At 46.9% G+C, this 25396-nt stretch overlaps 1 protein-coding gene across 5 annotated transcripts in view; it reads left to right on the plus strand.

Annotated features, from left to right (window-relative positions):
* The window catches only part of LOC135907196 (phospholipid-transporting ATPase ABCA3-like), a 248818-nt gene that overhangs the window by 78468 nt on the left and 144954 nt on the right, over positions 1–25396 (plus strand). For all 5 annotated transcript variants that reach the window (XM_070525186.1, XM_065438880.1, XM_065438883.1 and 2 more), the window contains one exon: positions 21944–22181. In XM_070525186.1, the coding sequence (XP_070381287.1) occupies positions 21944–22181 (238 nt within the window). The remainder of the gene's footprint in view (positions 1–21943; positions 22182–25396) is intronic.

Consider the following 25396-nt stretch of genomic DNA (forward strand, 5'->3'; position numbering starts at 1 on the left):
GAGGAGGGCCGCTAGATAACTGGGGAACGCTGGATCGGGAAGTGGAAGACACGGTGTTCATACCCATGTTTTCAAATTTCTGTTTGACGACAGCCTGAATCATTACAATGGTGGTTGCTGGCGGATCGGGAGGCGTCGTTGCGAAAGCTGGCGAACAGGCGGCCTCCAGTTCGCGGTCAACAATGCGGGTGACGTCGTCACAGGTGGTGGTCTGACGGGGCCGACCCTCATATGGCGACGTAGCAGCACTGTTGGGTAGCCGCTCGTGAGCTGCGAGCTGTGAGCTGAGCTGTAAATGCGGTGCCCCGGTTGGTTATAACCACTGCTGGAACACCGTGGCGGAGTATGATACCATGTACAAATAAGGTCGCAATATCATTATCAGTGCCTTGTGGGAAAGCTCGGGTTTCAATGTAACGTATAATGTAGTATGTGGCAGCATCAATTCAATGGTTACCAGCCCTCAACGTGGGGAAAGGTCCAAGCAAATCTATGCCAACCTCCTGCAAAGGGATCCGCGGAGATCCACGGGAGGGAGAAGTTCAGCGGGACGCACGGGTGGTGTCTTGCGTCTCTGGCAGTCGCAGCATGTCTTCACGTATTGCTTTACATCACGGCGAGGGTTAGGCCGGAAGTACTTTTGGCGTATGCGTCAAAACGACCGTGCGAATCCCAAGTGGCCCGAAAATGGCTCGTCCTGAGAGGCCCGCAGGATGTCACCATGCAGTGGTAATGTCACTACGAGGAGGCAGAGGGTTGCGGTCGAGTGAAAACACAAATTGTAGAGGATGCCATCGCGGAGGAAATACGAGAATAACTTGCGGACAAAGATACGAGGCGTCTCTGGTAGACGGTTCTCAAGGTAGTCGATGAGAGGCCGGAGTAGTGAATCATCGCGCTGATGCTTGCTGTTGTGCAATACCGTGGTAATTGAAAGAAATGAGTCCTTTTCATCAACGTCGAATGACGATGGTTGAAGTGGAGCACCTGACGGGTGGTCCCCGTCGGTGTGTGTACGCCCGGTCTTGAGCACTACAGTCATATCGTATTCTTGCAAGCGAAGGCTCCAGCGTGCAAGACAGCTAGATGGATCCTTCAGATTGGGGAGCCAGCTCAATGAATGGTGATCTGACACAACTCGAAACAATCGGCCGTACAAGTATGGTCGGAACTTAACAATTGCCCTCACAACGGCCAAGCATTCCTTCTCGGTAGTGGAATAGTTCCTTTCAGCTGGAGACAAAGTGCGAATTGCATACGCAGCGATGCGCTCGGCACCATCTTGCCACTGTACGAGGATGGCACCAAGGCCAACTTTGCTGGCATCCGTGTGCAGCTCGGTGTCACTGTCTTCGTCAAAGTGGCCTAGATCTGGGGGTGTGTGCAGACGTTTCTGGAGTTCGCAGAAGGCCTCCTGTTGGTCCTGCTCCCAGACAGATGGAACATTATCCTTTGTTAGCCATCGCAAAGGTTTTCCTATCCGCGAAAAGTTAGCCACGAAGCGTCGATATTATGCGCAAAGCCCTAGAAAACGGGGGAGTTCGCGTTTGTTCGAAGGTGTTTACAACGAAGGAACGGAAATGGTTTTGCCGAGTTCATTAATGAAATTTGAGTTCTTCATACCCGAAATGGCAGTTTCAGGCTTTAAAGACAGGCCAACAGTACGAATTGCGTCAAGAACTGCTTGTAAGCGCTGGAGGTGCTGCTCAAAGGTTTCTGAAAATCCAACCATATCATATAAAGAAACACAGCGTGACTGGCACTTGAGACCTGACAGAACCATGTCCATCATGCGGTGAAAAATAGCAAGCACAGATAACAATGTGAAAGGAATGACCTTGAATTCTTAGAGTCCGTCAGGGGTAATAAATGTGGTTTTCTCACAGTCATGGTTATCAACCTCTATTTGCCAGTAGCTGCTGCGAAGGTCCATCGATGAGTAGTATCGAGCATATCGAAGGCGGTCCAAAAAGTCGTCGATGCGGGGAAGGGGATAAACGTCCTTTTTCGTAACGTTGTTAAGCTTGCTATAGTCAACGCAAAAACGCAGTGTACCGTTTTTCTTTTTCACCAGAAACAAAGATGATGCCCATGGAATGGTGGAGGGCTGTATGATGTCGTGGGGAAGCATTTGTTGGACTCGATTTCGGATGGCGTCTTGCTCTTTACGAGAAACACGATGGCACGTTGGCGCACGGGTCTTTTATTGGGATTTGTAATGTATGTATGTATGTATGTATGTATGTATGTATGTATGTATGTATGTATGTATGTATGTATGTATGTATATGTATGTATGTATGTATGTATGTATGTATGTATGTATGTATGTATGTATGTATGTATGTATGCTTTATTTCCACAAAAACTAAATACAGCTTTGCGAGGGTAATGTGGGGAAAAAGCTGCTAGTAGCAGCTTGACTAGCCCAATACTGACTAGCCAATAATTCTGCGTTCCGCTAGAGGCGTTTCATTGACCCTAGATGTCGAAGCGAAACAGTCCGCGAAAAACTGTGAAACGCCTGGAATGGTAGCTTGTTGTTCATTTGATAATCTAGAATTCACATCAATTTTGCTGTTGGATGGTACATCACATTTAAAATCTCCATCATTTTATACTACAATTAAACTAGCAGGAGGGTCACTTACTGGCTACAAATAGGCGATGCTAGTTCGTGGGGCGAAGTGCTGGTATTCACAACTAAAATTGGTCACTAAAGTCTGAGCAGTCCATGACAACAGCTGCAAGATGCCGTAGGCTACCAAACCTGTTGAGCCAACAAGACTGACAGATTGCCTTCAGCGATTCCGAAGTGGGGAGGATCATCGCCGGTTTCTACGGGGATCAACGTAGTACTCTGTGGTGGTAAAGTAGCGCAATCACCCGAAACACGTAACACCATGGACTGTGGGTGATGGTCGTCAGAATGAGTTGCGTGTTCGCTGGAAAAATTGACAAATAGCTCGCGAAGGTATACGATTGCGCCTTACTCGTGAAGAAAGTCCATGGTGAGTATGATCTGCCTAGAGCACTCTGCCAGTATAATAAATGAACCGACAAATGTGGCTTCACGAATTTGTACCCCCGCAGTGCATTTGCCGATCGGCGTGAGAACATGACCGTCGGATGTATGGAGGTTAGGTCCTGGCCACCATGTCATCACCTTGCGAAGTGAAGAAACCAGATGTCTGCTCATGACAGAATAATCGGCACCAGTATGTCGGCTGTAAGAGGTTCATGGTTTTCGAAGGAAGGTGTCGAAGGTACGCAGTCGTCGTTGTCATCGTCGTTATCGTCGTCGTCGTCGCCGTCGTCGTCGGGATGCCGCATAGAGGATCTTTCGAAGTGCGTTGGACAGTGGCCCCACCCCCAGATATCGCTGTTCTTATTTTCCCGACTATTGCTCATGGACCGGTTGCCCACGGAAGCGGACAACGTAGTGTAGCGGCTAGTTGGCGCCTATCACCGAGGAGCTGGAGATCGTGACTCACGCCTCTGCGGAGACGGAGGTCGGCTCGGTAGCAGGAACTGTTCAACCGGTGGGAATTGCGCGTACGGCGACGAAGGTTGACAAGCCAGATATTACTGGATTTCTCTCGGGAGCTTTCCCTCACGTGGGCGACGAGCACCGGGGTGATAGCCCTGGAGTCCTATTCTTCGGTTATAGCATGCACGGTACAAGTGGTCCGCTTTGCCACAGTGGAACAGACGGGCTGATAGTCAGGTGTGCGCCACAGGTCTGACTTTCGCGTATTGATTCGGGAGCTCGTGGACCCATACATATTTGCATGCGAAGCTTGGCCGTGGAAGTGGCACAGCGGTTCTTCAGAAAAAGGCGGGTTACGGTGTTTCACGGCAGTCGCAGGTAGCCTCAATGTTTGCGCATAAGTCAGTACGGGGGCGGCTTCAGATCTGGTTTGCACGAATGGCTGTGCAGCCTGGCGGACTTCTTCGCGGACGATATTGTGAGGGATGTTACGGTCGGTTGAAATCGCACTCCCTGTAGTCGATCGAACTCCTCACGCGTGACACTACGCACAAGCTCACAAAGCGCATCGGTGTCAAAGGGCAACGAGAGAGAAGATGCTGATCCCAGGCTGATTTGGTGATCGCAGACAAAGCAGTGTCACTGAAGGGCTCTCTCCATTGTTGTCGCCTCACTGATGAACTCAGCTACTGAAGCTGGAGGCCTTCGCATCAGTCCAGCAAACAGCTGCTCTTTCACTGCACTCATCAGCACGCGGACCTCCTTCGCTTCTGTCATGCCACGGTCAGCACGCTTGAACAGCCGTGACATGTCCTCTACGAACATGGCTGCGCTTTCGTTCGGCTTTTAAACCCAACTCTGAAGGGCTTGCTCCGGTCGCTCTTTTCTTGCGGGACTGCTGTACGTGTCGCGTATCTGCCGTTTAAGTTGTTGTAACCACGATACATTGATGAATGGCTCGTGGTTAGTGAACCATGCTCGAGTAGAGTCCTCTCGCGCGAAGTGCACGTTCCTTAACTTTTTCTGTTCATCCCAATAATTGACATCAGCTACACGATTGAAGTCATCGAGCCAGTCTTCTACGTCCTCAAAATGCTCACCATGGAAGGGCCGCGACCAGCGTGGCGTGTGGAGAGCCAGCGACGCAGGAGGCTATCCCTTACCGTATGTCCCCTTTGTCTGGCTTGCGGTTGTGGTGGGCATCCTAGCAGGTCTTGCAGGCCGTATTCCGGAGGCAGTGTTTGAAGCCATCGGCTTTTGCGTAGCTTGTACGCTTCCAGTTCCTGGGGGTCAGAGTACATAGACGTGTACCCAGCACTCCCACCAGTTTTTCACAGACAAAGCCAGAAAGACCGGTCGACGCTATAAATCTTTTATATAGCTGTCCTAGCACCTTCTTCGTTGTCTTCTTCTGGGAGCCACCCAACACGCCCAGCGTGTGGAGCCAAATTGCACCGAGTGGCTGTCAGTTTTGTCAAGGTCGGGGCAATATCTACCTCTTGCCCACCTGAGGGATAAAAGTGACGTCGACGGACTTCCACGCTAGGGGCAGTTTGCCAGCTCTCCATCGCTAATTGATGTAATGCATCAGGTGGCCTAACATCTTCGATTTCTTCTCGGCGAGGAAGCCAACCGTAATTTTTTCATGTCCTGGCATGCTACCTCTTCTCATGGTTAGTAGCTCTGCCTCTATTTCTTCTGCTTGGAATTTTATTTCGAGTTCTGGATTATCCTTGCCTTGGTGCTGCAACACAGGCTTGACGTCTTTGGTTGTACATGGGTACTTGCTCCTTAGGGCTGCCGCCAGCTGCTCATTCGCACCCGCATAGCCGTAGAGTGCGCTCTTGAGGTTCCTCTGCTGTTCTCCCCTCGTCTGGCTGGGCTCGATGAGGCGGATGAGGCTCCACGTGGACTTGGCGCTAAGCCCGCCTCGCGATGAGTCGCAATTGATCGGCCACTTGTTCATGGCCAAGGTAGCTATTCCTCTGCTTGCCATGTGAATTCAGTGATCTTGATTTTAAGCTTGTGATCGTATTTTTGCTTCTTCCATCGTGTGGTGAAGCCTCTCATGGCCTCCCAGAGGTTAAGCAGGTTGCTGTCAACTGCTGCGACATCCTCTGAAGTCTGCATTGTTCTCGTGGCTCTCTCTCTAGCAACTAGCAGCGACTCAGCCCATTTCTCATGTTCTTCGATAGGCGAGTTGTGTTGAGAATCCTAAGACTCGAACAAGCGACCAATCCGTAAGGCGGTCGTTTACAAGTGTTTACGATGCTTGTTGATGTCTAGGAGGATTTGGAGTATATCGTGATCACTGCCTAAAGCTCCGTACCTATTTAGTAGCACGCAATATTAAAGAATATGGCTAGCGATAAATCTAGGCATCTGCCTCTTGAACCACTATTGCCTATTCTCGTAGGATGCTGTGGGTCCGTCAGAATAGGGAGGGCCATATCCGATACATATCCGATCGCCGCTACAAATTTTCTGCCCTTTACGTTCTCGTTGTTGTAACCTCCGAGAAAGATGTGTGCATTAAAATACTCCAATATTATGATAGGCGCAAATTTTGCAGCATGTGCTGTTTTGCAAAATATTTCGTTGAAGACTGCAGTCCTGTGTTTCGGATGGCGGTATGTATTAAGTACGTACGCCCCTTTATTAGATCGCGTGTTAGGGAGAATACGAATAAACACACTTCCTATTTCAGCATTCAGATCGTGGTCTATTTTTGAAGCCATACTGTCTTTATGTACAAGATGTCGGTCGAAGTGTTAGTTTGATGCGTATTGTGCGACCTGAGTATAGCTGCCATATTAACGTCCTGCATGCGATTACATCTGGCCTCCCATATAGAGTCCACATATTTTTTGCAAGGATTTCCGCTTGCGTTTAAACCCCTTCAGTTCCATTGTAATAGTAAATATAACAGCAGTACTGTAACCGTAACTGTAGTAACTGTAAGTACAAACTAGAAGATGTCCATCCTTGTTTCATACTCACGTAAAGCGTGTCATTTGCCGCTCCATCTTGCCGCTCGATTTGGGTGTTTAATGCTCGAGCATTCACCGAATTCCTGTACTTACGTCGGATCCTAATCCCATAAGCGTGGAGTTTTGAGGATGCGGCGCTAACACTTTTGTGCATTATCTGCTCTGCCACTCATTGTGAGTTATGCTGAATTTTTTTTTCGCGGGTCTCTTCAATACTTTCTACACTAAGCTGTGGGCCTGCTAACATGAAATACTCCATTTTCGTGATTTCTTCCTGCCTTCCCTTTGTCATGCTTTCCATGCATGCACTGAATTTCTTTGTAATTACGCCCGCGTCTGCGCGCACCATAAGCTCCCCTATCGAGGGTGCAGCTGCCAACACTGTGCCGCCACCCGACACTCCACACCGGCTTTCTGACATGTGAGGGGGAAACTTGCTCGCACTTCCTGATGGTGGAGGGGGAGGCTTGTCCTCCATCGCCTGCGCCAAGGGTACCTGCAGTGCTTTAGAGTTTGCTGGATCCTTCACTGCCATCTTCTAGGCTTTTCTATTTCTAGTTTGAGCCTTTCGTTCTCAGCCCTCAGTTTCTCATTGGACCTCTTGAGGGTAGGTGAGGCACCCACACCTGCTCAGCTTACCTTGTTGCTGCTCCTTTTGTTTCCGGGTCTGCGCGATTGCTCGCCCCTATCGTGCCTGTCTGCTGGACGACCGCCTCCCATAGGGCCCCTGCTGGAGGCTATCGCATGCGGTCGAGGCAAAGCAGTTTTTCCGCGCTTCCGAGCTTGCAGAATGGGGGATTTCCTCCTTGCAGCGTTCCTGGAGTGATCTTGCTGATTGGCTCTTCCATTGATGGGTTTCCGCCTGGTTCCAGTTCGAGCACTGCCTCTCCTGTACTTTTCGGTGCACTGGATGGCCCCCTTGGCATGGACACCCTGAAAATGACGTAGCCGGGTTGACACTCGTGGCGCTTTTCTAGATTCGTCTCGCCGCAAGTGTGGCATCGACCGGCCTGTGGATTAGGGCAAACATCGGCACCAGTAAGGTTCTTCTCAGTACTAAACGTTGAAAGGCACCATCTAGCCCTCAAATGTGATCGCGGCTTCGTTGATCTGTCCTAATTTTCTGACTCCTACCACTGGAGGCTCTTGAAAAAGTTCTGCGATACAAATGTTTACTGCTAGGTTATAACATGTTACTCTACATGGTGTTTCAGTAAGATGAAAATCTTCAATAATGAGGTTAAGAGCATAGTTATGGAATGACCCAGAAGTGTCTTTCCATGATGGCAGCTGCTCTCGTTAAAATTTTTCTGGGGTGGCAAAGGCAGCGTCCGAAATTAGAAAAGAGTGCCCATGAACAGGTGCTTGCTGGTGATGGTGACGATGGTGATTAATCAGTATCTTCTTTTCAACGGAGCGCTGACGAATAGTCACCTAGCCCACTAGAGTGATTCAGGTATGCTAGTCATGCTTTTCACTATATCATTTTTGTATGCATCGCCTTTGTCTCTTCCTCGAAATTTCTCTATCTACCTAGTACGACTACCTATGCTTATAGCCATCTTCTTGCGCGCAACGTTATTACTGCTCTCCGACAACCTACAAATGAATGACTGATTTCTCAAGCTCACTGAAAGCATGAACGTGCCTAAAAGAGAATGCTTTAGCACGTTGCGAACTGCAATGCCACCTATTTAGGTTCGCGTAAGAAGGAGATATGCTTTGATGAGACAACGCCTGTACTGACATGAAGAAAACTTCTTGCATTTAGACTGTACAATGTTAAGTTCGTTGAAGAAAAATATTTATATCGGGTCATGAATATTTTACGAAATTGCCAGAAACAACTAAGACTAATAAAATAGAAACACGAACGTCCAGATTCAAACTCTGGACCGAATGTGCAGTGCAGCTCCATAACCTTTACTCTTTGGAAAATTCAAAGAGGACAGATTTTGGTAATTGCAACATACGTAAACTTATGAGAGTGGTTGCAAAAGCATTGCAAAATTCTACTCACGTATGATTGCAATACTTTAAAACCATGTATTATACATCGATTTTGTGTGGTATTGATATGTGCTTAGGGGTAATATATAAATATGTGCTGTTGTTTTCATTTCATGAGTTAGAATGGCAAAGTAGATAGTTTCATTTGTCAAAATATTTCAAATTTGAAAAAAAATTCTTCATATAAATGAAGGCCTAGAGTGAAAATTCGCTTGGAACAGTAGCTAACTTATAACTTGTGATTTTACGTCCAACGAAGTTTAACATGTTCGCGAACGGATGGGGTAACTAGATATTATTGTCGCTCGTAGCCTATTTGCTGTTTGGGTCTGCCTTCATAATCGACCATTCTTGGTACCTTGCTTGAATGCATTAATATTAAATGCAACAATATTAAAGCCTAATTTTCTTTTGGCACATCTGGCATAAACGATGGCTTTGCAAGCTTTTTCCCCCAACAAGAAAAATGACACATAATATCGTAAATATTACCGTACAGTGCTCAGCGATTCAAGCCCTATGATGGGCCCGCTCACTTTTTGTTGAAGCGATAGGCAGTACGAGCGTCACTTCGCTCGCTGCTGCTACCACGCTTCCTCACGCCAGCCTTTTGACAGTTTCCGCTGTCATCGAGGGAGATATGTTCATGTTTGCTTGTGCGCACTTGATCCCATGTCCGTTAATTTATTTAAGGTACCTATGTTCAGAAGTTTAGATGGCGACAAAAAAGCATTCTTACTTTGTATAGCTGTCAACTAATTTGCTATCTCAATCGATGTTTCACCTTTCAGGCGAAACTGCGACGTATTTTATACGTGACGAGCTGCTGTATATAACAATCTATTCAGCAGGTTGAGCTCTCTTCCTCCTTGTTGTGCCGAAAGCCTTTCAAATGAAGTTCTATTGGCCATGCGTGATTACCCGACATCCACTAATCTAAGATTCGTCGGCAGGTTTCAGTGTCTCCAGGATCACTTTTAAAGACCCCAGATGTGTCGCACGCGAATGGAGTACGTGGTCAGGTGCGCTCAGGCCACCGCCACAAGCGACCTTCATGTGCTTCATCAGGCCTTGTCCACCCACTGATTCCACCACACACACCCTTTCAACAAGCGGATATGGCCCTACTGATCCCCTTTACATGGCCATCGAACAGCCGATTGGCCAAAATCTGCGTTTGCGATCTTACTCGGTACGCAGAAACAGCAGCAATACCCTAATCCACCACTGGTTGCGTCACAGCTTTAATGTTGTGTTTCGTTACTTCACGCCATAGCTCACCTTGCCTAGTTATTAATGACCGTGGTTGGCAGTAGTTGACCGACCGCGGTGCGCAGAGTGGGCGCGGTAAGCGTACATTTCCAATACTGAGTGCCGTATCGTTTGCAGACCAACGGTCTTGTTGAACGGACGAATCCAGCGCTGCAGAACATGTTGGCCATGTGTGGGTCCTCTGACCACAAGGATAAGGATGGCGCCTTGCCATCCATCAAATATGCATAAAACACAGCGAAGGATGGAACAACTGACTACAGCCTTTTCTAGTTGCTTTATGTCCGACCGCTGTGGACTTTCCTTCACACCATACTACCGTTTTCTTTCCATACGGAAGATTCAATCGCTAAGACACTCTGACTTGCCTAAGGAGCCCGACATATAGCAAGCGTTCACGGGTCGGCAAAGCAGAACCGCTCAAGGCAGCGCTACGACAGCCCGTATGAGTCAGTCTTAGAGCGCAGCACTTTAGCACTTTTTCGTGAACTACGCTAGGACGGGACAAGAAAGGAAACAATACGGGCGCCCTTTTTAACGTTAGGCATCGGCGTGCGCCGGTGGTGTTAAAGGGACCCTGAAACGATTTTGGCGATTTTCTACAAACGTACTGAGTCGTTAGAGTAGGTTCTTCTTATCATTAATTGATGCATCTAAGCGCTCTGCGTAAAGCGTGTAATTTATTATAAGGTTTTAAAAATACCCATCGCTGCCGATCGCAGCGCACTGCTCGGCGGAATTTTAAGCCGCCCCTACCCGTATGATGCAAATAACCCGTATTATAGCCCCGTTTACATGAATGCGACAGTGGCGCATCGCATTTCCAAGCGCATTTGGGAAAGGTGATGCGACGCCGTTTACATGTAGCGCCTTAACTCTCGCAAAACGTAGCGCATATGGTGTCGTATAAGTGAAGTGCAACCGACTTCCGGTGCAACTGGTTTCCGGTTGTGGGCCGAGTGCACGTTGGTGGTTGAGTGCCGAGAAATAGACAGTTTTAGTTTAGCGTACGCAACTTATAGCGTACGCTATACGCTATAGTGTAGCGGACGCGAAGCAGCGCACGTTTTTTGCAGCTTTAGCTGGCCAGCGAGATCTTCGGATCTCGGAGGCCATTAGTCGTCGTTGCGGCTACTTTCCGACTATAGCGATAGGTAGCGCTGACATCTAGAATGTTTCTTTCATTAGGCTTTGCCTCGTTCGAAACGAGAAGCGATCTCGAAAACACCACAAGGTTATCCATAATACCCTGTCGTCGAAGCGGCCTGAGACTAAGCGAAAGCCGTTTACACATTCATTTGCTGCGAACGAAGTGCATTTTACAAAAGCAACGCCAAATTCATTTCGAAGCAGGCAGCCGGGACCGCCGCCATGTTGTTTGGCAATTCCTTCCCATCATTCCTAATGCGACGATCCTGTGTTTACATGCTCCGCGAGAGTCGACTCGCGCCCGTAAATCTACCCTCGCCTGGCGCATTATAGCGATGCGCCTTTCTAGCGCATTACTGCTGTTTACATGAATGTGATGCGCTAGAAATGCGATGCGATGCGACACTGTCGCATTCATGTAAACGCGGCTTATGTCACATGGGCGAGCTATCTGATTGGCTGACCAGGGCGCGTGGTCGATAATTTTTCCAACTTTATGGTGAACAAATGATGCTCGTAATAGTTGGAATGTTAGTTACTTTGTTTTTGTAAAAAGAAAATAACTTAAAGAGAATACACAAGAATAGTTTTTTTAGTACACTTCAGCACTTCCGGCACACAGCAAGTGTCGTCTGCTTGTGTTACAACCTACTCCATTTTGACGAGAGCTCCGCGGTCAGAGTCGGTCTCAGTCTTTTCGTGAGCACTATGATTCGACTTTGTTGCCTTGTGGACTGCAAACCTAGCGACCTGCAAACCGCGAGTCCAGTATTAGGGCAAACGCAAGCGCAAGGGGACAGGGTCTGGCCGCTTGGCCGCTTGACTGTGCCGGGACGAGCCACGAGATGAGCAGAAGGAGGACAAATGTGAACGGTCTGCACGGTGCAGCCACCTGGTGGCACAGAGCTCAACCATACACAGTAGCAGCAACGAAGTGTATTCTTTGCTGCTGGTGTGTATTTTTCGCAGGAGTGTAATCATCAACACGTTGATTTAAAAATGTTTAAAATGCTTTACACTTGGTTAGAGCAATATTAGCGCTTTGTTTGACTGGTTAAGCGCTGCGCCAGCAAGTGTCTGGACCGTGCAGACCGATCAGGCTGCTCACGCACGTCTATGCTAAAGTTCCTTCATCAGCTTGAGTTTATGCCTCCAGTCATTTGCCGAAATGACCAGCTTGCCTGTTTTTAGCGGAGTACCGGACACGTTCGGCGCTACGACAGAATGCTCGCAACGCAGCTGCTTCGATAGCTCTCGGTCGACGGCCAAGCGGCTAGCGGAGAGGTCTCGCGCGGGAGGGGGCGTGCTCCTAAACCACCGGAAGTGAGCGATGTGACGTCGCATCGTGACGCTGAACCAGTGAAGGCGGAGCTTAGCGCCGCTCGCTCGGCGAGCGAGTTGAGGAGGAAAAGCATAGCTAGGGAGGAGGGTAACTTCTAATCGCTTGCAGCTCCATTAATACGTAACGCTTCACTTAAATTGTGGTGCGAATGTTCTACTTAAGCTGTACCCTACGCGCCTACAAAATTTGTCCGAACCGTTTCAGGGGCCCTTAAAGGCGCGTCCACGTTACCGGCATGGCAACTCGCCGCACACCGTTTGCCGTTCGCGGGCCGCCGTTCTACGGCGGTTTCGCTCTCGAACGGCGAGATTTCCTTACCGTTCGGAGGATAAGGGAGGACCCATTTGTGCGGCAGCCATATGGCGAAGTGGTTAATCAGCGACCGCTGTGCCACTGAAGGCAGCCTCACCGCCGCTGGTCGCTCGGTGGCCCCGATATCGTCGCTAGGCATTCGCCGGTTCACTTGAAAACTATAGCTGATGGCGCATCGGAATGAATCACCGACGCCTACAAGCCGCAATATTTTCCTACCATTGTTGTTGGTCTTCGCAATAATTATATTCAAAGAAGAAAATGCGCTAATATTAGCAGCGCCATTGGCTGCGATGCGAGCACAGCCGAAGCGGTATCCTGCCGTCGGTAGCCGTGCACTTCAGCTTAGCCCGACAAGTATCAGAGCCCTCGTTCATGTTTCATCGTTTGACAGTGGATATCGTGTTTCATGAAATGTACAATTTGTGCATCACTTTAGCGGAAATTGTTGTGCTTGGAACAGAGGCTGCAGCCAATGTTTGTGTTACCGGTGGCGGAGGCGCGCATCTTTGCTTTCGTCGATTGGCCCATCGGTCGTGCGGCGGGCGGCATGCGCCAGCCGAACTGCCGTCTACTTTGGACACCTATCGCGCGGCGGACATTCTACGCAGCTGGAGGCCCTTTTGACGTTACTGCATGTTTGCCGCTAGCGTGGACGTGCCTTTATACCTCGTAACCGAGCGGAAGAGCACAGGTGAAAGATGAATGCGGACGCGCAATGCCGCGGTAGATGAAAGCAGTGCGCACGAGGATGAATGTGGAGGAGGCGGGGAGTACAAACGGCATCCGCTTGCCCTGAGTGGGCGGCGGCTACGGCATGCGCTGCCGCGTGGGCGATCTCATCTTCGCTTCCGAGGGGTGAAGGTAAGGGTGTCGAGAGGCGGGGAAGGCTACGCTCGTCTGCAGCGTCAGCTGCTGAGGTCAGTCTGCGGTACCATCATGTGCGATGGGGATCACTGCTCCTGCAGGGAGCGATGGCGAGCGGCGGCGATGTGATGTGGCGGCCTAGATGTGACGACACCTTCGGCGTTTTTGCCAATTACTGATGACACTATTTACCGACGACGACGGACCACTGTCGTCGTTGCTTGAATGAAAGCGCGAGAAGAAAAACGTAGTGCAACCCAAGACATGCTGTGCAACGACGATGGCTACGACATAGTACCAGAGTAGCGCGCGTCGTCTGTATGGAAGCAATGCGCGCTACTAACAGCGTTCTCGCCTTAATATAAACATATATATTTATTATACAAAATATTGACACGCGAAATGAATAAACGTATAAAGCTTCACTCATGTTTTGCATTAGGAAGTATCGTAATCATTGGTGAATTTTCTTTTGACAAAGCCACATTTTCACCCGGAAGGAGAAGATCGATTGCGATAGCAAATTATCAGATATCTATACGAAGCAAGGATAGCAATTAACTCGCATGGTGTCAGTGCAAACAGACAAACATGAACACATCATGCTAGATGATCGTGGACACTAGCTGTCGAACTGCTGGCGCGAGGGAGCGTGGCAGCTGCAGCGAGCGAAATCACCTTCGCGCAGAGCATCGCTTCAACTCAAACTGAGCGGCGAGAACACAGCACGCACCTAGGTATGAGCCGTTCGCGCACTCTGCCCATCGCTCCCAAGAGAGGGCGTGCGCGAACGCGGGTGGCCGCGCAAGACGCATTTGCTGCCAGAGTAGAACGTAGGCCCCATCCCATCCCTGAGCCTTTCAGGCGACGGAAGACGGCGCGTACCTCCCCGCTTTACTCTCTTGCGCGTCCCCGATTGATCGGCGATCGCAGTCTCCCATCGCGCGCTTTCACTCGCGCATACAGCATACTGCGCACCATGACAGGTTTATCACCCTTGGACATTATACGGAATATCGCGGCGGCGTTGATGGCAACGCCGACGACGACGACGAAAATTCGCCTCGAGTGTCCATATAATTGGTAGTGCAATAAAAGGCGATATAATTTGGCTTTAGACCCCACAGAAAAGACGCAGCTTGGGGCGCAAGTTTCTGTCGCACTATGTTGGTGCATTCGCTGCTTTAGACCGTTTGAGTGGCCTAACTTCCGTGGTCGCCCTCACAATTATCACATTCACCCGTAAGGACACTTCCATGTGAACTTATTCATTTTATGTTTATTTATATAATACTGCATATGAGACTTCTTATTGGCATTACAGCAGCAGACATACAAAAATGGGAAAGACATAGAAGATCCAATTATCAAAGAATGTTTTGTATTGCGCAGTAAATATGCAGTGTCAGTACTCTGTCAGGGTGGTTAGTATGATGTAAATTTAACAATAAGAAATAAAGTAAAAGAAATAATGCAACCGCAGGCAGGTATTGACATGTGCGGGTAACCAGAAACATAAGGTATGCACAGGGAAAAGAAACATCCCTAAGGAAACAAGTGGTGTAGCCAGAAATTTTGTTCGGGGGGGGGGGGGGGGGGGCTCACGTTACAGCACTGCCTCCTCCTTATAGAATTTGTCGAGGAGTAAAATACATTACTAATAACGGCATTGCGGTTGCCAAAGATGCTGCAAATGAATTCTTGAACGCTACGCACTGTCAAGACAAGTAAAACATGTATTTTTTCGTAAAAGAATACACTAGTATGTCTAAAAAATGGTGTCTGAAGTAACTGATATGAATGGTTACATGTTTTCTGTCTCTTTATTGAGAAAGTATCACACGAACTTTAGAACTACATCAGTTTGATACCAGCAAAGCAGTACATGCCACTGATATGAAAAATGTACAGGCGATGAAATCAACTAATTGAGGAAAAATATCTTAATGCAACTTCTTTTTAAGTGCATTTCTTTTATAAGTTGATATACATGGCTACACAAGTATACACAAGGAGGTGCCAGAGCATGTGGCTGAAAGGGGGCATCCTGTCCGAAAATATATACACTAGAGTGAATACACAGCATAAAACAGTAATACAGTAGTTACTAAGTGAAAAATTTTGCAAAGGAAATGTCTTACGAACTGCAGAATAATATAAAGTCAATAGCTAGTCATAGAATTAAAACAGTAGTTTAAGGTATTCACAACAGAACAAACCAAAAATATTGATAACGACTACAAATGAAATGTAAAATGCTAAAGAAAAAGAAAAAGCGAAAAGGAAATGAGCAGGAGTGAAGTGAATGAGGAAGTGATGTGGATTATTTTGGCTATCTAGTAGAAAAGTAAATAATGTTTTCTTGAAGAAACCTGAAAAACCTGAATACGAAGAGCGCTTGACATCTAGTGGTAGGCTGTTCCTAGTGGATAATGCTGCGAAATATCCAGATTGTTTGCCATAATTAGTATGCATTAGTGACAATAAGAAATTGCTGTTAGCTGCAAATCTAGTGCGCTTCAAGTTAACCAAAGTAGCCGCAGAAAATATATTTACTGGGGCTGGATAACGTGTTACCTTAAATACCATTCCGGCTAATTTATATTTAACAAAATCTTTTACTGAAAGTATTCTGCAGTTGGGAGAAGCATATCAGAAGCACTGCAGTAGAATAAGCTGAACGACAATATCGGGATGGCTTGATTCTGCAAATGCTGTAGTGGCGCTACATTAGTTGGATATGTGTTACCTCATGATGTAAAGCAATAATTACGATGGCTGTGAATAAAAGAATAATACAATTTGAGCAATGTTGTTTGCTAAAATAATATCTAGATTGAAGCAAAACTCTAATAGAGGGAGAAATATTGCTCTTCAAATAGGTTATATGATTCGTAAATTTTACATTTGAGTCAAGAATTACACCAAGAAATGGGCATTCATTAACTGCACTGATGTGAAGAGAGTTTAGGTTTAGAGTGGGAATGAATTCTGGTGCCCTTTTGATTATTTGTTAACCTCCCGGCTTTTCTCTCATTTGCATCTCTCTCTCACAGTCAATAAAGAACCTTGTTTACATTTTTGTACATATGCAACAATGAGGGAAAAATCTCAATGATCCTGTGCTTTGTTGCAATGTATTGCTCAGGAGCAGGTGTCGTGGGTCGTATATTGGAATTGCACCAAGATAATTTTCGAAACAGAGAGCACATATAAAAAGCAGGAGTTCTGCAAAATATAAGGGTGCGAGTCAAATGAAAATGAGTTAATGCGAATATATGACAAACGCGGTACTTTATTTCAGTGTCCATGAGCATTTAGACATTTGCCCCACTGACTAAGGAGTCATGTGATTCCCGTCTGATGGAACTCCTTAGGTTGCTGCTTAGAAAAGTCTGACATACACTGTCCTGTCATCGTCTCACACGAATCTGGTTCCTTCGAGCTGTTTTTTCAAATGCTCCAAAATGCAGAAGTCGCAAGGTGACAGGACTGGGCTGTATGGCGAATGTTGCAGTGTTTCCCACTTGACTTTTGCCAGTTTTGTACTAAACCCATCAGTGACGTGGGGACGGGCACTGTAGTGGAGCAAGATGACCCCATTCCTCAATTTTGCACTTCGTTCTTGATTGGGACACGCAGCCGATCCGACGTTTCGGAAAATTGGGAACGACTGATATTTTCTCTAGGTTTAACGAATTCGTTCAATAATGGCCCCTGATGATCAAAAAAAAAGTCAGAAACACATTTCTCGCAGAAATGACGGGCTTTTCTTTTCTTGGGGTGGTTAATTCTAATGTCTCCACTTGAAACTTTGCCGACGTGTTTTGGGCTTCTAGCAGCGACGCCATGATTCTTCCCCGGTCACAATTGGAGGCAAAAAGTCGTTACCCTCATTGTGATGCCAGATTAGGTGAGTCAAGGCAGCGCCGAAGCTATCCGTCTTCAGGTGGTAATTCAATATGTTGGGCATTCATTGCGCAAAGAAGAGCCGATAACGGAGATATTCAATAATTGTGGCGTGACCCGAACCGTGGCTGATGTTCACACGCCCTGCCAATTCCTCGATGCTTATCTACCGTGTAACGTTTAGGGATAAGAAAAGAGCAGATTGGGTGAGGGAACAAACACGAGTTAATGACATCTTAGTCGAAGTCAAGAAAAAGTAATGGGCATAGGCAGGACATGTAATGAGGAGGGAAAATAACCGATGGTCATTAAGGGTCACGCACTGGATTCCAAGGGAAGGGAAGCGTAGCAGGGGACGGCAGAAAGTTAGGTCGGCGGCTGAGATTGAGAAGTTTGTAGGGACGACATGGCGACAATTAGTACATGACCGGGGTAGTTGGAGAAGTATGGGAGAGGCCTTAGGCCCTGCAGTGGGCGTAACCAGGCTGATGATGATGATCCTCTGTTCTTGTTTAATCAGCTTTTGCACCTGTGTTGGGGTGATTGCACGATGGCTTTGGCCAGGTATGGGATCGTCTTTGCAACTTTCACGTCATGCTTTGAACTGTTTGTTCCAACGCTTCACAATGGCCAATGAAATGCAATGTTCTGTGTACATGGCAGCCATACGGTGACTAATTTCTTTCTGGGAAACACCTTCAGCTGTCAAAAACCTCACGGCTCCACGCTGCTCAACTTTTGGAGCGGCCATTACGGCACGAAACCATGTTAAACCCACTGTACGAGAGCATTAAAGAACTTTTATCCTCATACCTGCGTGTCACTTTTGTAAATGAGAGATGACTGTGTGCTACGCGCATGCCTTGCAGATAATCAACAGAACCATAATTGCGTGGGGTTGGTAGGCTCACATTCATTTGACTCACCCTCATACATTAGGAATTCGAAGACATGGTGGAATCTTCAAATGCGAAGATACAGCTTGATAAAGGGTAAAAAAGTGTCGCTAGAAACAAATTTCACTGCAAGTATACACAAAACTTCGCATGCAGATATTTAAATATACGTATAAGTATCCAATACATCTACTTATCTAACAAAAAGTCACGGTATATAATGCGTCAATCAATGCAAATAAGCATGTTGCTCAAACAGATATATACAGACCCCAGCCCCCTCTCCCTCAACTCACTCTGATCTATCGCGGGCGACAGGAGACGGCGCGCTTTCTCCTTGCTTTTCACCCTTGGGCACACAATATTGAGCCACCATTGTCGGCTCAGTTATGCCCCCCCCCCCCAACCTATGCTTTCACTCGCACATACAGCATGCGGCGCGCGGTCACGATGTCGCCCTTGGACATCGCCCTTGAACATTATACGGGACATGAGGTTGATGGAGACGGCAGGAATGCGCCTGGAGTGTCTCTATAATTGTTATCGCAATATTATTTAAAGAGTATCCGGCAACTGAAGTGTCCCGTGGCGCATTGCTTTCCGCAACGGAATCAGTAACAAAATCGAACTGTTACCATGCGCCAATTCGCTCCGCCGCAACAATGTCTTTTTTTTCTTTAGTGGGCGGGGGCATCGATATGAAAAAAAAACGCGAAGCAAACATTGTTGGCCACAAGCAAATGCCTACATCGGGCACCTGATGTGGCCATCGAAGGGATGTCGAAGAAAACGGGAGACGCTTGGTCCACAGAGAACCATACGCATAATGCTAGGTATCCTGCACCATCGAGACAATACTTTCCGAAGAGGTTGTGCTCAAGCAAACGCGTTGCAATCCGTCGAGTCCCCGCGATGATGGCGGCGAGCGACAATGGATTGTTCCTTTTTCTCACTTGCTAGTCAGAAAGCGCCCAAACGTCTGCCAGGCGAAAATCCACTCGGCCAGGACGAGCCACGACAAGCCCACTCGCCATCAAAACGGCCTTGAGACTTTGTGCTCGGATGGAGCTCCTAGCGTAGCGATATATGGCTCCCGGTGCATGGGCGTTGCGGTGAATGCCAGCCCGATTTTGCAATGTTCGCGCTGAAATGTCTTTTCGAGCATGAAAAGGACATTCTAGACAAAATCCCGCATGATTTCTGACGCCAGGGGTTGTTTTGGTCGGCGGAGCATGAGGGCACGAAAAAAGTTCGAGGGAGGGATGGCTGTAGCCCCATAAGTCCCTCCTGCTACCCCCCCCCCGGCCACGCCCCTGAAACAAACGCATGCCTGAGATGTTTTATTCTCTATAGCTGCTCATCACTTTTCAGGGTAGAGTCTATTAGCAACGACGGTATGAAGGTCATTTTATTCTCTTTTCACTGAGGGGGAAAAGAACTAATATTGCAGTAGGTGTGGAAATCGTGTTTAGTAAGTGTGTGTGTGTGTGTGTCTTGGAGTAATCTGGGGTAAAGCTTAGTCTTGTTCATTTTATGAACATGCAGAAATGAATGAATTCGGGAACCACATTTTGTTTTATTTTAAAGGCATTGTTAATTGTGCACTGGTGCAACAGGAAAAGCGTTTGGTGTTTTTGACGAGCACGATGTTTATGTTCAAGCCAAGAGACAACCTTATCGGAGGATATTTCATTCCAGGCTGTCCTTGTATTTGTGAGCTGTTTCGAAGGTATTAGTTTAGGCTACCTAGGCGACCACATGTTCTAGTCAAAATGTGACACATTTTTATAGCGACTCCTACACGATGGCGCACACCTGTGGCGTGTTTCGTTCATTCTTGTGCCGAAAGTTCTGGCAATTCTGCCTCGCAATTCTGCTGTTGTGCCTCGCACTTCTAGCAGCAATCCTGACATTTGTGCTTGTTTTCTTCTAGTGTTTACGTGGCCGTCTCACCAGGACATCTGGAGGAGGCGCGTGACAGAAGGCGCCTCACAGCAGAATGGGATCAAACACCTTACCGTTGCTGCAATAATTTGTATCAGAGGCTCTCAGAGTTGCCTATCGTGCCGAAAACTGTAGTTCTAAGTCTATAGATATTCAGATGTAATAAATTACCACCAAAGGGCTCCCACAGGACTTCACTATGGTGTTCTACAACCTGCTAAATGTGTAATATCTGGAAAAATTTTTGTCTCCACTTTTTAGGTGTTTACTAGGCAGCAAAACATGGGAACATCCAAAATTTGCGGAAATAGCAGAAATGTTGCGCTACCTTTTTCGTTTCGGTTTTTTTCCGCGCTAGTTTCAAATGTGTTTAGCGTATGCCGACTGACCCAACAACTACGTTTATATAGCCAAACTTTCTTACCACCCCCATCTAACCACTCTTACGAAAAAAAAAGCCTTCGCATTCTCTGGACGAAATAGTCCGAAACATCGAAAAAAATGACAGTCACTTTCGCATACGCGAAAGAGGATGAAGGCGAAAGCCTATGCGCTAATGGGAAATTCAATAAATTACTTGACATATTCATTCGAATGCGTTGTTACTTCATAATACTTGTTGCCTTTTGGAAAAAGTCATGGGCTCAAGGGCTGTATTAACTCTACGTTAACTCTGCCTTTATCAACTTCAGCCTAATTAACACCAAATGTCATGGGTTCCAGTGCCTCGGTTAATCTTGTGTTAATTAACTTAGCCTTAACACTAAAGGTCGTGGGATCGAGTACCTCATTACCTCTGTAATAATTAGGGTAAAGGTATTTAAGGTATCAAACTCACGAAATTTTTTGGTGGTACGATGGCGGCAACATGTGGCATGTTGGCACCACAACTTCGCTTGAAATAACACGAAAGGTGTGGGTTTGACTTCTACCAAATGTCATGGGTTCGCCCTCCCAATTCTGTGCGGTTGCCTTTCGTTGCCATTGTATATTTCTCACGCTCAAATTTTCGGCCCATGAGCCATGAAAGCTTTCATATTTTTAAATTCCCAGACTTTCCTTTTCCCGTATGGCTTGTCCTCACGCAGCGTTTATAGAAGTTCAGAAAAATCCATGAATATTCATAAGGCATGTTGTCATAAAATGATGGGGATGTATCACCGTCACCCATGTTGGTCGGGAAACGGCATTAAATTCACCGCTCAGACTCGAGAATATATGGCAGTATTTCAATGCCAGGGGTCGAGGATTTAAATTATTTGGGACAATTAGTTACAGCTAGAATCGTGCGCTCAGTCCCGGCTTTACTGCTTGCATGTGTGTACAAACGAAAGCGCCTAATAAATACATTTCGTTATGAAACATTGTGATGCGTACTTTACGATGTACACTTCTCTGCAGGGTAAGTATAAAACAATACAGCTCATAATCATTATTTATACTGCTTAATCATTTCTATCGGCTCATTAATAGCGTTGTCACTCACTTGCTCATCAGACATTCTCTGAATAAAGTTCATGAGACAGCAACATTTTTAAGCACCGCAGGGCTTGTAAGTGTAGTATCAATGTCGTTCATTTATCTCAGATCTTTTCTTCTGACATGGCTTTGATTCACACACCATTTATAGTATATATACTTTTGGATGCGAAATGTATATATTGCACGGAATGATATGGAGAGGAAAAGGCCCCCAAAAAAGAAATATCGCTATATGAAGGGCCTCGCTGGGATTTTTAATAGTTTCCGTTATCTTTTCCAGGAGCACCAGTGCGTAATGGGGTTAACTGGTGCCGAGCTCTTTTTGGGCCACTTCCTCACGAATTTCATTATTGGCCTCGTCGAGAGTTTCTTGGCCATCTCAATTATGTTTGTGTTAACAAACAATGGACATGCGTACGCTGAAGGAATGAACCTGGGCCTGGTAATCACAGCGTTCGTCATGTCTCAGATTCAGTACAGCATGTTTATCATACTGATCACATGGGTGTTCCCGAAAGGTGAGTGCAATTTCTGCAAGACAATGTCTGTGCCGTCGTTAGCAGGGAATGTCGAGGAGTGCCGCCATTTATGAACGCCGAATGTGGCAGTGATTAGAATTTAATAAACATTGCCCCTAATTTTCTTTGAATAGGTTCCATGGTTGTTGACACTAGTTTCACGCTAGATGAATTCTAATGCCAGTCCCAGGCATCCGAGTGTCACAAGGGACTCAAACTGTGGCGCAATTTTTCTATCCGTTTGTGCGGACAGTCCTGTAGCATGTGGCTTAGAACACTCTGCTTATGTCCGCGTTCAAATGTCATCTTCTGTGGCAAAGACTTGAATGGCTGTCTCTCTAATACCTTACTGCTGACATTTCGGTGTCAGTACTGCGTCCAAGGTTTCCGAGTAGGCAAAATGGCCATTGCAGACGATATTGAAAACTACATCACAATAAATGTGTTTGCAAAGTTATTTTATTATTACATTTTTGTAAATGACGTTTCCCTCTCAGCCTCGTTCACAGCCTTCCAACGCCCCTTCTCGTCTCCGTCATGCCAGCAGCATTATTCATCTAACATTGTTCTCTCGCTGGTTTATCCTCAAAAATGGCTTGCCGGTGGCGTTGGCTGCCTTTAACGACACCGGCCTTGCAGTTCGGTGGAACCTTTACGTCTAATGGAGATAATAATAATAATATTTGGGGTTTTACGTGCCAAAACCACTTTCTGATTATGAGGCACGCCGTAGTGGAGGACTCCGGAAATTTTGACCACCTGGGGTTCTTTAACGTGCACCTAAATCTAAGCACACGGGTGTTTTCGCATTTCGCCCCCATCGAAATGCGGCCGCCGTGGCCGGGATTCGATCCCGCGACCTCGTGCTCAGCAGCCCAACACGTCTAATGGAGAGTGCTCGTGCGTAGCAATCTTCCAGACTGTATTAAAGTCACAGGATGTATACCTGTAGGATTCCTTTCACGCGAAGCTTGTAAGCTGATTCTTTTTCTAGTCACAATTGAGGACAGAACAAGCAGCAACAATCGCGTATATTTACGTGTACTCTGTAACCTAATGAGGTAAACGGTTCTGTAGCAGACAGATCCAGAACACTCGCATCAAACTGCATGGATTGCAAAACATGCACCGGAACTTAACGTTAGTAATATGTGCATGTGCAGAGTGAAGGTTGATCGCGATCTGTTTTGATTGCTTCCCTTCAAACAGCAATAAGCGTAAACTGAGTGTGCGCACACATGTCAGTGAGGATATTCTAAAAACGAAAGAGCAATCAATGTAACTCGAAATGTGGTGCAGTCAATGCCTCCCGCCCATACTAAAGTAGTCCAGATAGTTGAATTTCCTCCACTACGACGTTCCTCATAATAAGATCATGGTTTTCACCCGAAATACACCAGAATTTCTTTAATCATCCCAAACCGGTTCCATAGAATCAGCTTAACACTTGACTTCAATAAACAAAGAGAAGAGACTGGCACCATGAGGTGATATTTTAAATAAATCACATCCACGTCATCAATTAGATAATTGAGAAATCTGCAGGAAACAATTCACATATTTACTGGGCTTTCCTAGACTACAACCTAAACTAGACTATTCGTAGACTAGATTCCTATTCTGAGTCCTAGACTATTCCTAACCTAAACCTCGTGCTTCTGGCTACTAGCTGCTCCCTGACTTTGTAAACTCGAGATTTTCAACGAAGCATTGTGTAAAAAATGGTTAAATAAATATTATCAGAAGTGTCCAACGGCAGGATTCGAACGCAGCTCCTCTAGCACAGTAGCGCGATATTCAAAGATTTACGCCACGGACGCATGCATCGAAAAAGCGGCATGAAATGCCCTTATGAATTTATCGCCGGCAAGCCATTGCATTGAGACGCTTGGCCCGCTTCGAATGAATCACCTCGAGAAGCTTAATCGTCGCAATGTGTATCGGTTGTGCGTGTTTGCAGCGTCTTCAGCACTTGGAGAAGTATTGATTTCTCCAAAATTTACGACAGCGAAGGCATAAAAAGTGCAACGAACCACGCCACAAGAACATCTCAACCCACAAGCAGGAAGGTCAAAGAAGTCCATGCACTTCCCCTTATTTACAGGGCGGCTGCAGCGCCAGAGTTCCCTGTAGTAATTATTGTAGAAACTTTGTGATTGCAGCTACTGTACGTCGGACAAGGTAGCGCAGGTCAAAGCCAGTTCGCACAACGTAGCACGGCGAGACTGGAGCATACAAGCGCTAGCCGGCAGCCAGACCCTGTCCTGCACAAAGCAAACGCCGCGCATGCGCCCTGCGGTAGCATGCAGCTGCGGTCTGGCTACGTAGTGTAGCTACCGCGGGTGCCGTGGGACGCCACGACGGGTCTGCTGGATTGAGTGCACAGTGTCTATCAGCGGACTGTTTGTTTGCGCTCGCTGAGAACAAACGCGTTTGGCGCGTCGTAGGCGTCAAAAATCGGAGGCAGCAGCGTCCGCGGTAACAACAAAATTCCTATTTAAAATGCACGCCACACCGACGCACTTTAGGTGGAGCGTTGCGGGCACACCCCGTTCCGCCGTAGCCTTCGTTGTTCAAGTCATGAAAACAAGGTGGGATTTTTTGTATTTCCAATAAGTCCGCATCTACGGAACGCACTGTGGTACCTTTTGCTGTAGAGTATTTCTGAAATGGACTGTTCTAAGTACTGAGTTATTTCTCGACGAGCTTAAGTGCCAAGGGAAGGGCAGAATAGTCGAAGACGGTAGCAGATTATGTGGGGGTGATGAAATTATGAAATTCGCAGGCGCAGTTTTTAATAGGCTCGTGCAAGAGAAGGGTAACTGGAGATGAGTAGGACAGGTTTTCATCGTGCAGTGGACTAAAAGCAGCCTGGAGACAAGGATATCTGAGGCGATGGAACAGAAGGCGATCATGCAAAACACGCTTAAACGTAGACTGACAAGGACAACACGCACGGTGACTATCAAGTGAAAATTTGGGCAGCAGCAGAATGAAAACAAGGAGACATGATATCCAAGTGCGCATACTTCACTGGATGGCAGTGTTTTACAGCGTCTCTTAACCAAGGACATGTGTATGGGCGCTCCTAAAGGTAATGTGTACACCGAAAAATTCCTGCTTATGCGAGGTAATTGGCAAACAGTTATCGACTGCAAGAATCCGCCTACACCCATGATTCACTGTTGACACGGTCATCACCACATATATCTCTT

The sequence above is a fragment of the Dermacentor albipictus genome, chromosome 9 (genome assembly GCF_038994185.2).
Source record: "Dermacentor albipictus isolate Rhodes 1998 colony chromosome 9, USDA_Dalb.pri_finalv2, whole genome shotgun sequence".
NCBI lineage: Eukaryota > Metazoa > Arthropoda > Arachnida > Ixodida > Ixodidae > Dermacentor > Dermacentor albipictus.